Genomic DNA, 18,530 nt, shown 5'->3' on the forward strand with positions numbered 1-18,530 from the left:
CCAGTCAGCAGCTCAGACCTGGGGAGCATCGGTGGCTCCAGGTTGTAGGAGCCCGAGGACCATGGCCATCTGGGCTAGCGGCCACTTCCCGCCACCCGGCAGCACCTCCGGCCAGGCCAGGCGGTTACCTTGACCCGGCTGACTGCTGAGGCATCTCACCCACTCTGGTCGGGGGGCCCCCTCGGCAGCCTTTCAATTTCAACAGGGGGCTATCTTAACAACGAGACATCTTAGAAAGGTCATTACTGCTCATCTAATTTCAAACAGGCACCACAATGAAGGGCTGTCTTTGTGTGGGATTAATTTTAAAACCTCAGGATTTGATGTCAGTGGGAAAGAAACCAGCGTGGGACTCATACTGCTGCCTTCCCCTGCTTCTGGCCATTGCCGGCGGCGCGTTTCTTAGGAGATGAAAACTCTGACAAGCCCTTCAGTCAAGCTGAAAGCAGGCAGCAGTCCAACAACACCCACAGGCCTCCAGGGCATCCTGTGACCCCTCCGAAAAGTCACATTCACTTTGCTCTTGAGAAAGGAAAAATAATGCTGGAGGCATTTTATTTTAAACCATGTGAAATAAGGAAATGTGAAGATGCGAAAATAAAGTGAAAAAAAAAAAGTTAGAATTCATTTCCGTCCTTCGCAAAGGCTTAGAAGCCAAACTGGTTCATTTTGAAGAGTGCAAAAATCTGATCCATTCACCAGTAGGCAGAGACTACAAAATGCTTAAGGTAAAATATGTAAATATGTAAAATTATCTGTTGAAAACCATCTCCTTTTGTGCTTGAAAGAATTTTTTTAAAGCATCTTTATTTCTATTCTGCATTAATATACTGTTGAACAGAAAAGTTACTTTCTGGCAAAGATAACAAAACCAAGGTGCTGAAAATAAAGTGATTTTAAAATGAAGTCCACAGATAAAGGGAAGGACAAAACGGATTCCATTTTCCCGTTCCCTTGGATGGCATTTTTAGTAATAATTTAAAGTATATCGTTAATATAAAAAAATTATAGAATCCAGTTTTTTTAAAAGCAGTATTTGCTTGAAAACTTAAAACTCAACTGCCTGCCTCCATTGCTGTCTCTTTTGGAAATGGGGTCTTCCTCTGCCCTAGATTTCCTCTAGCTCCCCCAACCTAGTCCCCCGACATCCCTCCTGATAGAACAGCAGCCTCCTCAGCAGTGAGCGAAGAACACACACCACAAATAATCACCACCAACAGCTTGTTGTTTAGTTGCTCAGTCACGTCCGACTCTTGAGACCCCATGGACTATATCCCACCAGGCTCCCCTGTCCAAGGGATTCTCGAGGCAAGAACACTGCAGTGGGTTTCCATTTCCTTCTCTAGATGGTCTTCCTGACCCAGGGATCATTGCAGGCGGACTCTTTACCACTGAGCCACCAGGGAAGCCCTTATTTCTAAATATTCTCAAATTAGTTTCTTTTTTAATATGTAGAATAGCAGAATAAATGCATATGATTACATTATTATTAATCTAGTTTGATTTAAATACTGTATCGCAACAAAAATTGTTACATGATTTCCAACTTAAAGAAAAAGGCCTTTCCCCCCTGCCCCAACCCCATTCCCTGGGTTGGGAAGAGTCCTTGGAGGAGGGCACAGCAATCCACTCCAGCATTTTTGCCTGGAGAATCCCACAGACAGAGGAGCCTGGCAGGCTACAGTCCATGGGGTTGCAGAGAGTCAGACATGACTGAGCGACTTAGCACAGAGCACATTCCTTTTGGGAGGGTATTTAACCAACTAAGGGATTGTCTCATCAAGCCAACATCTTCTACATTGTAGCTGTCTTGTCTCTTCCTAGGTGGCAGAGACCTAGGTGTCCCATACTGGATGCCCAGCCAGTATGGTGTCTCTTCCATACTGGCTGGGCATCCAGCCCCCTCAGCCAGGGATGGAGGGATGAGCCTGGGACTGAGATGGGTGGTGTCTGAGGGCAAACCAGCTGAGCTTTCAAGCCAGGTGTACAGAATGCTCAGATTCTAGAGGGGCAAGTGGGATGTGCACTTGAACTGTATTTACTGCAGCAGCATCGTTGAGGGGAAATAAAGGCACTTAAAACTGAAAATTTGCTTTTGCAAATCCCTGGCTATTTTCTGAAAAATCAGATGACAGACAGTAGAAGGCTTTCTGAAAACTGTTTTCAAATCTGCTTTCTCTAAATTCTCATGTTCCTATCCCTTGTTTTTAGGTTTTATTTTGTTTAAATCTATTTCCTCTACAGGGTCACCAAAAAATAAATATTTTAAAAAATCATATAGGAACTTCCCTGGTGGTCCAGTGGCTAAGATGCTGCATTCCCAATGCAGGGGGAACGATTCGATCCCTGGTCAGGGAACTAGATCCCACATGCTGCAACTAAGACCCAGCACAGCCAAATAATTTTTATTTTTAAAAAAGCCAGTGTGTGCTGTGCTTTAAAAAAAAAAAAAAATCACACACACACACTCAAAAGATAATTGTCCAGAAAGGTTTCCTTGCTCCTCCCCATGCTGATGGAAGACAAATTACAGAGTCCATTCCCCAGCCCCTTTCTCCTAGACCTAGGCAGACCAAGCCATGCCCAAGAGAGCCCAGCAAGGAGGATGAAAACAGCTTGACAGCAGCTTATGGGGTCAGTAAGATGAGACTGGAAGCCAGGGTGTAAAGTGATGATACTTTGTTCATCGTAGATTTTTTTTTTTGCATTAATTCTTATTAAACATATATTGCATTAAAATATTATTTATCTTGATTACTGAGTGCTTTGGCATGCTGTGCATGCTAAGTTGCTTCAGTCGTGTCTGACTTTTTGTGACCCTATGGACTGTAGCCCGCAGGCTCTCTGTCCATGGGATTCTCCAGGCAAGAATACTGGAGTGAGTTGTCATTTCCTCCTCCAGGGGATCTTCCCAACCCAGGGACTGAACCCACATCTCCTATGTCTCCTATATTGGCAGGTGGGTTCTTTACCACTAGTGCCACCTGGGAAGCCCAGTTTTGACACCGCCTTAAATTTTGCCCCCAGGCAGGTGCCTCGCTCACCTCTCCCTGGTCCTGGCTTTGCTGGTGGGAATGATGGATGCCTCACTAGCTGACTGGGGTCCCACAGGGGCCAGCCAACATGGCAGAGGAGGGCCCATTTCTCTGAACGCCTCGCCTCTGGATGGCTGGAAGCAATTTCTTTACTGGCCTTTCCCAATCCAGGCTCACTGGGATCTCTCTTCTTAGGTCTCATTCCTTCATAAAGATTTCTGAAACTATAAGCCTCCAATTTTAAGAAATGCAGGATAGGAAAGAGTTACTGAGTTAAAAGAAGAGTTTTCTTGAACATCACACTAGAATAAACTAAGTATTGGTTTGGCCAAAAAGTTCATTCAGGCATTTCTGTAAGATCTTCTGCAAAAACCCAAATGAACTTTTGACCAATCCAATACATCAGAAACCACATTCACAGTACGTCAAGGTCTGCTGTTCTGATAAAGGTCTTGAAGAGACAGGAGATGTATGTTAGCATCATTATTTTCAACCACCTCTGGGCGACATTCATGGAGCTGAGAGCTTGATAACATTTTATTTATTTAGTTCCCAGAAAGGCTGCTGGTGTATCTGAGGTTGCACAGTTACACGTACCAGCCGTGGGAATGAGCTGGCGTATGAATTCAGATCGGACTCCAAAGCCCCCATACTATGGAGCTTTGGAGATAAGTTTTACTCTTTTTTGCACATTTTTCTGGCCTAGCTCTGTGCCAGGATACTGAGCCCAGGGCTGAAGGTTGCCCAGTTGGCTGCAACTGAGGCTCCCATACCATCCCCACCTTGTAAACCTGAGGACCCCTGAGCATGACCCAGGAGAAGCAGGTTCCCCATCCACACACACATGGGCAGAAGCAGGTTTCTAGACCTGTTGGGCAGCCCTTTACAGCAAAGGTGTGTCCAGGGTCAGTGTCCATTCCTGCGGATGATGCTCTCAGAGGGGTCAGCAGCAGTACTGATTTTTAATTTATTTTTTATTGGCTGCATCAGTCTTAGTTGCAGCACATGAGATCTTCTTGCATCATACAGGATCTTTCGTTGCAGCGTTTCGACTCTAGTTGTGGTGGGTGGGCTCAACAGTTGCAGGCATGCGGGATTTCTAGTTCTGACTCATAGGATCCAGTGTGGGGGCTTAGTTGCTACACAGCATGTGGGATCTTCGTTCCCCGGCCAGGGATCGAACCTGTGCCCCCTGCATTGCAAGGCACATTCATAACCACTGGACCACCAGGGAAGTCCCAGGAGTACTGACTTTTTAAAATTTTTATTTTTGGCTGCACTGGGTCTTTGTTGCTGCACATGGACTTTCTCTACTTGCAGCGAGTAGGGGCTACTCTTTGTTCTGGTGTGTGGGGCTTCTCATTGCAGTGTCTTCTGTTGCAGAGCACAGTCTCTAGGCATGTAGGCCTCAGCAGTTGTGGCACATAGGCTTAGTTGCTCCCCAGCATGTGGACTCTTCCCAGACCAGGTATCGAACCCATGCTCTCTGCACTGGCAGGCAGATTCTTAACCACTGGACCACCAGGGAAGTCCCGGAGTACTGAATTGTAATTCAGGGTCCTTATGCAAAACTAATCAATACTTCCTCTCTAAGCCAGCAAGAGAAATAGATTTCCAGCTTGAAAGGAAGAGAGGAGGAGTGTGGGGAGGAACCTTAGCTGTCACAGCTGGAAACTTCAGCATCAGGAAGGGCATCTCTGTGTGTCATGCTCCCTCTCCAGTCAAGGACAAAGCAATCAGCAGCCTGGCTCTTCACCTTCCCTCCCTGGGGGTTCCTTCTGCGTGTCCAGGCTCCCTGACTTTCTCACTCTGCTCTTCCCTTTCCTCCCCTCGGCCAGCCCCAGAGGGCTTTTGCACACAGTATGCTCACTCCCATTCCTTCTTCACCATTCTCTCAGCTTTTCATGTTGTATTCTGCCAACTGTGCCTACATGCAGTCTGTTTCCCCTAGCATACTCTTTTCAAAATTAATCTATATTCTACATAAGGTACAGTAACCCATTTGTCTCCCCAAAGCCTATAGCATTGTAGAGAAAACTCAAGCCATTCCATCCTTGCCAAACTCCTATAATCCATGGCTACCACTCAACCTTCTAAAAGGTAGCCACTGTACATGAGTCTGTACATATTTTTTCTGATTTTTGTTCTCTGCTTTTGCAATACACATAGAACTCCGTTAAAACTATGCAGTATTTGTCGTTATTGATGAAGGTTTTTTTTTTTTTACGTGAAAAATACATGTATTGTTCTGCAGATTTTTTTTTTTACTCAATCTTAGAAATCTATTTGCATACATATAGGTTCAACTCAATTTTTTTAAATTGCTATATAAAACTCCACACTGCGAAGATGCCTTAATCTATTTAGGCATTCCAATACTGATGGGCATTTGGGTTTCTACAATTACAAAGACTGGTGTGATCATTTCTCTCTGTGTGCATATGTATGTTTCTTGGGGGCAGGTAAAGCAGAAGGGAAATTGCTGGGTTTCAGGGTATACACATTTGAAGTTCTAAAGGACATGGCTAGGCCCTCCAAAACAGTTGCACCAATAGGTAGCTCTGAGAGCACTATCCTGACATTCTCACTAGTACCTGATACTATCAGACATGTAAATTTTTATCCATCTGATGAGTGAGAAATGCTACCTCATTTTTCAAATTTAATTTTTTGTTAGAGTGCAGTTGTTTTGGACTTCCCCAGTGGCTCAGCAGTAAAGGATCTGCCTGCAAAACAGGAGACTCAGGTTTATCCCTGGGTTGGGAAGATTCCCTAGAGAAGGGAATGGTAACCACCCCAGTATTCTTGCCTGGAAAACCCCATGGACAGAGGAGCCTGAAAGGATACAGTCCATAGAGCCGAAGAAGAGTCGGACACAAACGAGTGGCTAAACAACAACAGTTGAGTTACAATGTTGTGTTAGTTTCAGGTGTACAGCAAAGTGATTCATTTATACACATATTCATTCTTATTCAGATTTCAATATTCTTTCATATAGGTTACTACGGAATATTAAGTATAGTTCTGTGTTCTAGACAGCAGGTCCCTGTTGATTATCTATTTTACATAGCAGCACTATGTTAATGCCAAATTCCTAATTTATTCCTCCCCTGCCCATCTTGCCCCTTTGGTAACCATAAGTTTGTTTTCCAAGTCTGTGAGGCTGTTCCTGTTCTGTAAATCAGTTCATTTGTGTCATTTCTGTAGTTTCCACATATAAATGGTATCATATGATATTTGTCGTTCTCTGTCTAGCTTACTTCACTTCCTATGATAATCTCTAGGTCCATCCACGTTGCTGCAGAGAGCGTTACTTCATTTTATTTAAAAAATAATTCTATTTATTCACTTCTGGCTGTGCCGGGTCTTCACTGCTATGAGGGCTTTTCTGTAGTGGTGGTGTGCAGGCTTCTCATTGCAGTGGCTTCTCCTGTTGCTGAATGTGGGCTCTGGGGTGCATGGGCTTTAGTAGTTGAGGCACACGGGTTCAGTAGTTGTGGCTCTGGGTTCAGTAGTTGTGGCTCCCAGGCTCTAGAGCATAGATTCAATAGCTATGGCTCATGCGGCTTGGTTGCTTCTTGGCATGTGGGATCTTCCCAGATTAGGGATCAAACCCATGTCTCCTGCATTGGCAGATTCTTTTACCACTGAGCCACCAGGGAAACCCTATTTCATTCTCTTTTTCTGGCTGAGTACTATTCCAGTATATATATATATATATATATATATATATATATATATATACACTATTTGATTTAAGTTGCATCTCCCTTCAGGTTTGGCAGGACTGAGCATTCTTTTTAAAAATCAATTTCCGAGCCATTTTCCATGCCTCTTTGGTGAACCTATTCATATTCATATACCTATTCATACCTACTCATATTCTTTGCCCATTTGAGCAGCTTGTCCTTTTGGCTTATCACTTGCTTTCCTGATTGAGCACACAGCAGGTGCTTGGGACACAGGGAATTTCAAGTTACTTATCCACTGTCTACGGGGACACAGCAGCTTTGGGCCAACCTGTAGGGCTTTGATGTATTCCTTTAAAGGGGATCAAATAGCACCTCCTCTGGGAAGCTTTCACAGTATTCTCATGGCACTGGGGGGCCACTGGTCCTGAATCTGGTAGGGACGTGCGCTGGCACTGAGCAGAAGCCACTTCACCACACTACACCTTGGGCCCCACAGCCAGCTGGGGTTTCCATGTGGAGCTCAGCAGCCTCTAATGGGCTAGGCCTGGGCCTGCCTCAGCCCAAAGCCTGGGGCTCCATGGGCCCCACCTGCAGAAGCCTTCACTAGCTGAGGGCCTACTGTGTGCAGGCCATATGCAAGGTGGCCCACGACTGCCACTTTGTTTCATCCCACTACGTTGACGGATGCCAACTCCAACTTCTGCAATTTTCTCCAAAGCTCCCAGTGTGGCCCTGGGAAGACTGGGATTTGAACTTGGATCAGCATCCCTGCTTTGCTGATAGCCCCACTGTGCTCCTGGGCTGGCTGCTCCTGGAAGCTGAAGAGTACAGGTCAGTGTAATCAGGGCCCAGTCACAGCATCCCACAGCCCTCCCAACACCTTTGCCCACTTGGTCCATCTCCAGAGCCCTGGTGGCAGAGCACTGGGGAGCCTGAATTCTCAGTGAGGGGAACACCCGCCTCCCCTTCCCCAAGGCCCCACATGAGAGGATGCTGAATAACAGGGACACAAGGGGACAGTCATCCTTGAACTGAGAAAACCTCAGGTGGAGGATCAGAGTCAGCCAGAGGACCACCCACCCCAAGTGCCCCAGCTCCACGAGCCAAAGGAAGAGAGAAAGAAAATGGGTCAGGGGACTTCCTAGATGGTCCAGTGGTTAAGAATATGCCGGCCAATGCTGAGGACACAGGTTTGATCCCTGATCTGGAACTAAGGTCCCACATACTGTGGGGCAACGAATCCAGTGCACCACAACTTCTGAAGCCCTCGAGCCTAGAGTCCATGCTCCACCACAGGAGCAGCCCCCGCAATGAGGAGCCCGTGCACTGCAATGAAGAAGAGCAACTCCCACTCACCGCAACTAGAGAAAGCCCACACACAGCAACAAAGACCCAGAATGGCCCAAAGTAAATTATAAATAAATAATAGGAAGAAAGAAAATGGGCGAGGGGTTCTCAAAGGTAAACAGACAAAATTTTGGTCAAATTCCAATACATCTTCCTCTTAACATTTAATACTAAAAAATCATAATGGTGACCTGATTGCCTCTTGTGAATTCCAGTGCTCTCAGAGAGCCTATCTCTTGAGGTGACAAGCCGGGGGTACCTGAATTCATTACTGCCTGATTAATTATGCTGCCTTTGTAGGAGGGAAATGGGGACTTCAATCAGACATAGCCACCACCCCCGGCCACCACCTCGTCAGGCCAGACGCTGCCTGCAAGCCTGGCCCGACTCCCAGTGTGGGGGTGACTAGGAAGCTGGGAGTGGTGGCTGGTTAGATGTGGCTGCCAGCGGTCAGAAGGCTTGGGATGTGGGGCCCTCTCTGCAGAAAAGAGCTTTGGGGCAGTCGAGGGAGGGAGGGGCGAGTTGGGTCCAGTGGCAGCTGAGTGGAGATTTCTACTCTGTCCCAGTAAGGGCCTGGCCACGAGGCCCTCCTCTGGATTCTCTGAAACTGGGTATCATTCCTTTGGGAGGGAGCAGGATCTCAGAAGGTGCTATTTAGCATAAATGTATCCCTTGGGACATACGGTCACTTGGGTGAAGGCAAAGGTTTACCCAGAGCTGTGCATGGGCACAGCCCTGACAAGCATCAAGGCAGAGTCTTGCCCTCTGGAGTGGAGCTCGGGGCAGCTCCAGGCACGGGGCAGGGTGAGAACAGCACCTCCCAACTGGTTTATTAGCCGCCAAGGCACCCACCGCTGCGGCCCTTTATCCTGCACGCTCTGCATTTATCCAGGTCTGTCTAGCAAGTAGTGAAGCACAGTCATATTTGAAGACTTGCATAGTGGCGTACTTTTTCAAAGAAGAAAAGACTAAGTATCTTTGGAAATATCAGTTGCCCACCCCTATCCTGAGGCTGCTCTGTGTGTGGAGCAACAGAAGGTGCTCATTCCAGCCTTGCGCCTTGTGAGCCTGGGCCTCGGTGGGTATGGTTTAAAATCATACCCTGTCATAGATGTGCTGTGTGACCGTGGCCAAGGTACCTAACTTCTCTGAGTCTTATGTTTTCAGAGAAACCACCTCCCCCAGGGGTAGTTGTGAGAGCTAAATAAGAGAGCACACGTGAAGTCCTTGTTCTTGCCCTGAGTACCTCCTGACACGGGCCAGCTTGATCCATACATCCCCCAGGGGTAGATGTGAGAGCTAAATAAGAGAGCACACGTGAAGTCCTTGTTCTTGCCCCAAGTGCCTCCTGACACGGGCCAGCTTGATGCAGTTGTATTGCTGCCACGTTGTCAACCCTGAGCAGTCAAAATGGGAAGTGCTGCTTTTTGTTACTAAACTGTGCATGAATCCATCCTCCCGCTGCCAAACTTCCAGGGGTGTGGAGAGCACGTAGTACAGGGCAATTCTGTAAAGCCCTGTTTCTAGGTCACAGCAGAGCAATCCAGACCCACCAGCTTTGCTGAAGTCCCCTGCCCCCTGCCCCCAGACTGCCCTCCCTGGAGGTGTCACCAGCCTCCTGACAAGCCACTTGGCAGGTATGGTCAGGGGCACCCTCAAAGGGCGAGGAGGGAGGGAATAGGCCCCAGGAAGACCCAGGACAGTTGCTCACGTGCTAGGGACAGGGGTGTGTGTGCAGAAGGGTCACCAGGGAAGCCATGAAGGGTCAGCAGTGGTTTTCAAGGGCACCGGGAAACTGGGAGAGGGTGTCGCCGATCAGAAGCAGAGACCAGAGTCCAGTCAAGGGAAAAGCTTAGGTCCAGGCTGGCCAGAAGTGGCCACAGGCCAAGCAGCAGGAGTCCTCAGCCTGGTAGGAGCACTGAGGCTTGGACACCCCACTCAGACTTCTGGTGCAGGCCCAGCACCTGAAAGAGGGCTGGGCTGGGCGTCAAAACCTTCGCTCGGAACCCTAGAGCACACAGCATGAGGTCCTACCAGAAACAAGGGGACCAGGTCCCCAAAAGGAAGATCTAGTAAATAGATTCTCCTGAGGATCAGTGGGAGTGAGTTTGGGGCACAGAGACAGACCATCCAAAGAAAAATAGGGCAACAGCCTCTACAGCATCTTTGTTTTCAGCAGCTGAACCTATAAGGTTCAAACTTCAGAGATTTAAAAACAATTAATTGGGAAAGCTATAAAATATGTAAAGGCCACTTAATGACCTGACCTTCAGATGGGAGCAGCAGTCACCTCCCTTAGGTCTCCAGGTGTCTAGACACATGCTCAATACCACCTGGGACATCTGGTTCCCACCCACCCCCCACCAAAACTCACTCAGAGAACTTGCATATAGCCTCCTTGGGGTCTTTTTTCTCAGTATGGGAAACTGGTCTCTCCTGAAACCTGACTATGAAACTGCCAAAGGGACCCCTGAAAAGACAAATGTTAAAGAACAAACATCAGGGCAGTGGCTCTTACTTGCTACCCTTTTGGAATCATAATATGCCCATTACCCTGGTAAGAGATGACGAGATTTGCTTGAAGGAAAAACCAATGTCTATGGGCTGAATTGTGTCCCCTCCAAATTTACACATGGCAACCCACTCCAGTATTCTTGCCTGGAGAATCCCATGGGTGGAGGAGCCTGGTGGGCTACAGCCCATGGGGTCATACAGAGTCAGGCACAACTGAAGCGACTTAGGATGTACACAGAAATTTATATGTTGAAGCTCTAACCTCTCATGAGATAGTACTCAGAGACGGAGGCTTTGAGAGGTAATTAGGTTAGATGACATCATGAGGGTGGGGCTCCCATGATGGGATTAGTGGCTTATTACAATTCCAGTGAGCTCACTCTTTATGCCATATGAGGACACAGTTAGAAGGCAGTCCTCTGCAAGCCAGAAAGAGAGCTCAGAGCCTGTCCATACAGGTATCTTGATCTCAGACTTCTACCCTCCAAAATTTTGAGAAAATCAGTTTCTATTGTTTAAGCCATCCAATCTATGGTATTTTATTAAGGCAGCCCGAGAAGACTACGACACCTATGAATGGTCTTTTCTTCATTTTTCTCTGGTCTGGTTTTGAAGCTACACTGTTGGCCAAAAGGACTAGGTGAACATCTTGCACAAGAGCCAGATGCAGATGCCAGTTCTAAATGAGTAAAGGACCCTCTAGAAACTGTCAAGAAAATGCTAGGACCCCCCTGATGATGAGAGGATCATCCACAAAGACAAAAGCCTTTATTCACCTTCAGTTGCTCTATCTCACTACCTGTCAGAAGATGACATGCTGATGCTAAGTCCCAAAGACAGGAAGGCCAATGGGGTGAGCGGTGGGTGGAGGAGGCACCAGACTCCAACCCCATCTGGGACTTCTAGGCATTTCAACCCATCAGCAGAGCAGACAAGGAGGATGAAATGTGTTCCCTCAGACTCCTCACATTGCCTCACAAATACCAGCCCCAAGCCCAGGGGATCCATGAGTGAAAAAGAAGGTCTCCAGGACACCTACTACTCAGTTGCCTTGTGTAGGAAGAACACTGGACCCAGAGTCAAAAGGCTTGGCGTCTATAGACCAGCTACTCAATTTGTAAGCTGGGGCCTTGGGACAAGTTACTCAACCTCTCTGTGCCTGAATTTCCAACCTATAAAGTGTACCCACACTTCCCACATTTGGTTATCATGGGGATCAATGAGAGAATAAACAGTGGAGGTTCTGTAAGGGTTATTTGCCTTCCTCTTCCCCTTTTCCCTACCTTGGCCTCTTGTGTTTACCTGTTTGCTGTTAATTTTATAGGTATTTCACAAAACTCACTGACTGGGGAGAAAAATCTTCCCCTTTAAAAAAAATGATGTCCATCCAGGGGCTAGGGCTTTGTGCTTTCAAAGCAGGGGGCACAGGTTCAACCCCAGCATAGTTTCGATCCTGCATGCCACATGGCACAGCCAAAAAAAAAAAAAGTCATAGTTTTTTTTGGAAAGACTATGGGTCTTAGTTCAGAAAAAAATAAGACAAGGGGGAAAAAAAAACATGTTAATGAGTCTGGCACATAATAGGTGCTCAATGAATATTTGAGAAAGGAACTCTGCAGAAAGAATGAGTCCCTCTCTCACTGGGCTCCTGTGTCTTAAGTACAGCGCACACTCAGAGATGTGGGGTCCCATCCATGCCTGCCTCTCTCTCTCTCTCAAGTTTTGAGCTCCACTAGGCAGGATTGCAGCCATGAAGTTAAAAGATGCTTACTCCTTGAAAGGAAAGTTATGACCAACCTAGATAGCATATCAAAAAGCAGAGACACTACTTGGCCAACAAAGGTCTGTCTAGTCAAGGCTATGGTTTTTCCAGTGATCATGTATGGATGTGAGAGTTGGACTGTGAAGAAAGTGGAACACTGAAGAATTGATGCTTTTGAACTGTGGTGTTAGAGAAGACCCTTGAGAGTCCCTTGGACTGCAAGCAGATCCAAGCAGTCCATTCTAAAGGAGATTAGTCCTGGGTGTTGATTAAAGGACTGATGCTAAAGCTGAAACTCCAATACTTTGGCCACCTCATGTGAAGAGCTGACTCATTGGAAAAGACTCTGATGCTGGGAGGGATTGGGGGCAGGAGGAGAAGGGGATGACAGAGGATGAGATGGCTGGATGGCATCACCGACTCGATGGACATGAGTTTGAGTGAACTCTGGGAGTTGGTGATGGACAGGGAGGCCTGGCATACTGCGATTCATGGGGTTGCAGAGTTGGACACAACTGAGTGACTGAACTAAACTGAACTGAGGACAGGCACTGCCCAACACTGAACCTGACCTTTGGCAAAGCTCAGCAAACTTGGGGTGAACAGAAAGAGAGCTATGAGTATTTATACACTATACACATGCCGACTGCCAGACTCAATGGCATGGTTTTCAGGCTAGCAGGAAGCTCTTGGCACCTGACTCTTGGAGTATGGGTGGCATGTGGGTAAAACAGAGTGTGATCCTTCTTTAAGAAAATGCTAGCTTCAAAGACATGAAAACAATCAATAAGATGTTTGATCCAATTGTTTGATCCAATAAGAATCAGAAAAATACATTTTCCATGAATTATTACTGACAGTGCCAAATTTGTGTGGTCACAGAAATATTTATCTTTCTGCCTCTCAACAATCTCTTTAGTCCTTGTTTGCATAGTGTGTTGTTCTTTGATTTTTGGTAGTTTGACTCGGATGTGTCTAGATGTGATTTTTTTTTTTTTTAATTTACACTGCTTAGGGCTCTAAAGGCTTCCCTGGTAGCTCAGCTGATGAAGAATCCACCTGCAATGCAGGAGACTCCGGTTTGATTCCTGGGGCGGGAAGATCTGCTGGAGAAGTTAGGGTACCCACTCCAGTATTCTTGGGCTTCTCTTGTGGCTCAGCTGGTAAAGAATATGCCTGCAATGTGGGAGACCTAGGTTTGATCCCTGGGTTGGGAAGATCCCCTGCAGAAGGGAACAGCTACCCCCTCCAGTATTCTGGTCTGGAGAATTCCATGGACAACAGTCCATGGGGTCGCAAAGAGCTGGATGTGACTAAGTGACTTTCACTCACTCACAGGGCTCTAAAGGGATTCTTGAATCTGTGGATTTATGTATTTCATCAATTTTGGAAAATTTCTGGCCATTATCTATTCAAAAATTGCTCTGTTCAATTCTCTCTCTCCCTGTCATTTTCTGGGACTTCAGTTACAATTTTGCTAAAACCTTTTACTATGTCCAAAATATGATACACTCTTTCTGTATTTTCCACTCTTTTATCTCTTGGTGATTCATTTAAGATCATTTTCTTTCTTCCAGTTCACCTCTCTTCATCTGTCTAATCTACTTTGAACTCATCTAATATGTTCTTATTTTTAATTACATTCTCTCTCTTGTAAAATTTCCATTTATTCTTTATATATATATATATATATATATACACACACATTTCCTGTTGGAATTTTCCATTTTGTCTTTATCTCCTGAAATGTATTGATCAGAGGTTATTCTATCAATACATGTCTATATCTGATAACTCCAATAACTGGATTTCTGTGAATCAGTTTATATTATCTATTTCTTCTCTTGGTTAAAGGTGACTTGGTCTTATCTCTAGTATGCCTAATACATTTTGATCAACTGCAACATGTTGTATATGAAAAGTTGTAGAACAAATGTAGTTTTGTAGGTAATGCTATCTTTCTCCAGAGATTTTCTTTTGCTTTTGTAATGCAGTTAGTATAGAGGCAGACCATCTTAACCTAGTTTGAGTCAAAGCTGAACCTTTGTGAGAGTTGAGTTGGTCTTTTTGTGATTTGCCCTTCCTACTGGTGTAACCTTTCAGAGTGAAGTGAAGTCACTCAGTTGTGTCTGACTCTTTGCAACCCATGGACTGTAGCCTACCAGGTTCCACCATCCATGGGATTTTCCAGGCAAGAATACTGGAGTGGGTTGCCATTTCCTTCTCCAGGAGATCTTCCTGACCCAGGGATTGAACCTGGGTCTCCCGCATTGTAGGTAGACGCTTTACTGTCTGAGCCACCAGGGAAGAGACCTTTCAGAAGTCCTAACCAAAAGCCCAGGATATTAGCAGGGTCTCTATGAGATTGCCAAAGCTTTTCTCAACTTCTTAGCATTGAAATCACTGTTCTTAGAGATGTCTTAAGGGGAATAACAGTGCTGTTATGTACTGAATATTTGTGCCTCCCCCATTCATATACTGAAGCCCTGGCCCTCAAAGTGCTCATATAAGGAAGTGAAGCCTTGGGAAGGTAATCAGGTTTAGGTTGGGTCAGGTGTAGGGTGTAGCCTCTATGATGGGATTAGTGCTCTTGTAGGATGAAGAAGAGACACCAGAGCTCTCTCTCTGCCATGTGAAGACACACACAGAGAGAAGGTGGCAATCTGCCAGGCAGCCATCACCAAGAACCAAATCTGCTGACACCTTGATCTTAGACTTTCAGCCTCTATAACTGTGAGAAAGAAATGTCTACTGTTTAAACCACCCAGACTCTGGCATATTTTATTGCAGCCCAAGCTTAGACAAATGTCAAATGTCAGGCTCACCTTCCTATGTTTCCATTCTCTCTAGGATCTTGCCCTCTCAGGTTCTCACTGTCAGATATATTCATTAAATTATCCAGCTGTTTTACTTGTTTGAGGTAGGAAGTTTAGTTTGATCTAGCCTGGTGTTCCAGAGCCAGAAGCAGAGGTCTCAACTATTCTTATAGCATAATTCCTCAGTTATAATGATGGCTAGCACAAAAATTAAGGTTTAGGTTATTAGCTTTGGTGTAATAAATTCCATCTGGGTGGGTAAAAAAAATACAAATTGGTTCAACCGATTGGAAAAAGTAGAAAATTATAGTTTCCTATTAAGGTAAATTATTCTAATTAAATTAGTATAAGAAGCTTTTGAGCAGTCACTGGAAACATACAATATATCATAGCTAATTTCCCAATATTTTCCCACAGTGAAGTGTACCTTTGGTTTACAGCAGTAAAAATTAGAGGAGCTGCTAGCATTCCCAGCCCTCCACCAGGCTCTGGATCACACTGCTAGATGCTGCCAGGTCCCTAAAAAAACAGCATATTTGATTCAGCATCATAGCCCAGGCAAACTCATTCAACAAACACGGAGCAACCAAATTTAAATAGTCATATCTTACTTCTCCAAGAGTTTCAGAAATTGTCCTTTTAAAGTACAAACATCCACAAAACCAAGAAGATGAAAAGAGAATAATTCTCCATAATGGAGTAAAGACGTGATACTTCCAACTACTTGCTAAATGGCAACTAGTGTTTTAAGCTTTGCCCCAACAGATGGTTCATGTCACATGGGTGAAAAGGCCATCAAAGCACAAAGTGTGACCTGTTTTGGCAGAGTATCAGCATGAACAATTAACCTGAAGGCCAGGCTGCATGCTGTATATTAAACTGCATGTCCTACAGGAAGAGTTGGGAAGGCAGAGAGTATTCACTATAGGCACCCATGTTTTGAGGAGCAAATGGGCTTTACCACCAAGGCTGAGCCTTGGTATAGCTAAAGTTACTAAGTGAAATGCCTTGGGAACCAGATAGACAGAAATAAATCTAGGAGTCCAAGAGACCATTCCCAAAGAAGGTTATAGACTGGTTAATATGATGATGCTTTGGCCTTCAAACACAACTAGGGGACTCACGTTTGGATTGTCTCAGCTAACAACATAAAGGATGATGACAAGAAGTACACAGTGTGGAGCGGGTGGGAGGTGGCGGGGGGGGGGGGTCGCTCAACTCCCTGGAGGGACACCCAGAGAAGAAAAAAATTGGTTACCGGCACGTTAAAACCCCAGAATCTATTAGGATTAAATGGATGTAGACCTAGTCTAACCACCTTACCTTATAGAAGATGAACTGATGCCACCCAGGCAACTCCTTTTCTTCTGTCAGAATCCATATCAAATGTCAATTCTTTTGCAAAGCCTTTCATGCTTCTATTTGGCAGATTCCTTCTTTGTTATTTTCTAATTTAAAGTGTCAGTGCCATGATTTAGAAGCCCAAGCAGACAGGAGGTTCTCCAGAGTTTTTTTTGAATGGACAAGTGAGAAGTGACATGTACAGTCACAGAGCAAGACAAGGGCCAGTCGTCCTGAGCTCCATCCCAGGTAATTTTGTCAGGCTACAAGGCTGGTTCCCAAGTTTGAGAATACCTTGCAAAAAGTAAAACATAAAAAAAAGAATAATAAAATGAACCACCATATACTCATTACTAATGTTCAACCCTGTTTCCAACACTTACTTTTTCTTATTTCTACATAAGATTATTTAGAAATAAATTCCAGATTTCATATCATTTCATCTGTATTTTAGTACTGCATTTCCAAATTTCAACATACATTGAAAATGTTTAAATGTTTGTAAATACTTAAAAATATAACCATGATATTATCCATCTGATATAATGTAATAATACTTTTTAAATATCCAATACCCAGTAGTGTTCAAATTTACAAGTGTCCTATGAATGTCAATTTTTCCTTTCATTTATCCAATTTAGAATCTAAATGCAATATTTTCTACACAATTATTATTAAAGAACTGGGCCATTTATAGTTTCACAAGATGTAGATCATTTTGATTATGTTCCACAGTGTTGTTGATCTAGATGACTCTTGATCAGATGCTGCTTTGATTTGTGTGAGGGCAGGGTTGTAAGGAGTATCAAGATGATTTCATAGCTGGTGATGAGTTTTTTCATTAGCACATCATGTGCTCTTTTCAAGACTTAGTAGTCATAGCTGATCATGCCTAGATCTAACCATTCATTAAGAATACAAAATGGTGATGTTCTGTCTATAATTCTTTCTTCATTTATTAGCTGGAAATACTTTCACAAAGCGAAATTTCCCCCCATCTACCATCTGGCCACCCAAGCCCAGTTTTAAAAGAATTTGAACCAACACCATGCTTTCTCTCAAAGTAGAATCCTCTGCAGGAGAATGAACAGCTTCAAGGAAACCTTCATTTATTCTTTATTTTTTAGTCAAGAACTAACTGAAAGACGGTGGGCCTGACAGCTGCAGAAAGACCATCTCACTTGGTTCTGAGGACCTGCCTGCCCTGAGATTTTCTTTAGAAGCATTGCTCCTGGGCTTGCTCTAAAAGTCTACCTTTTCTCTTTGAAAATGTTTTCTCCTGTAATTAAGGGAGTTTCTAATTTGGGGAATGGATAAAAATTCATCAAACTTATATTTTAAAAAAGTCATAATCCTGAAGCTGCAAATATCTGGCTCCAGGGAAATCCTGGATGGAGGAAAGATGCTAATCAGGGTAGAATTTAAGACAATAGTTTATAATCTTTCATCCTCAGAACCGAGACTAACCCAAGGAAATGCCAAGCAAAAAAGTAAAACCGGCGATTGATTCTGCATTTTGAGAAACTGACCAAGTTTCTTGATCAAATGCTGATTGCAAGTCTGACTCAAGGTTGAGCATATAAAAGAATCCTCCAGGGTACCCCGCTTTCGGTCTCAGCATGCTGCGATTTTGAAAAAAACAAGACTCTGGCAATCAGAGACCTCACTCGTTCCACTGCCGCAGAGGAAATGAAGGATGCTTCGCCTCCAGTTCCTGGCTCCTGCTGACATGCCCTCGGGTTCATGCTGGCGCCAGGCTGGGAGGAGAGTGGTCGCTGTCTTACTGTCTGCAGAGGTTAAACGGAACCTCTACTCCTCGACGGAGGAAAGAAAGGCCTCTTCCTCATTAATTTCGTGAGGCTGGGGACCGCCGCGGTGATCCTGCGAACCTGTCAGGGCAGCGTGCCCAGACCTTCCTGCGTCCCTGCCTGCCTCTTCTACTCCAATCCCTCAGGACTCAGGCCCTGGGAAAAATCCTGGCCTTCGTGGGGTCTCTCCGGTAGGCTTTCCCTTGGCTTCCTTG

At 45.0% G+C, this 18,530-nt stretch overlaps 1 protein-coding gene across 1 annotated transcript in view; it reads left to right on the plus strand.

The window, feature by feature from the left end:
- LOC112442401 (uncharacterized) overlaps positions 1 to 18,530 on the plus strand; it is a 61,278-nt gene that overhangs the window by 40,140 nt on the left and 2,608 nt on the right. Inside the window, exon 2 of the mRNA XM_024979452.2 lies at positions 18,367 to 18,506. Within this exon, the coding sequence (XP_024835220.1) occupies positions 18,367 to 18,506 (140 nt within the window). The remainder of the gene's footprint in view (positions 1 to 18,366; positions 18,507 to 18,530) is intronic.

Source organism: Bos taurus, chromosome 18 (assembly GCF_002263795.3).
Source record: "Bos taurus isolate L1 Dominette 01449 registration number 42190680 breed Hereford chromosome 18, ARS-UCD2.0, whole genome shotgun sequence".
Taxonomy (NCBI): domain Eukaryota; kingdom Metazoa; phylum Chordata; class Mammalia; order Artiodactyla; family Bovidae; genus Bos; species Bos taurus.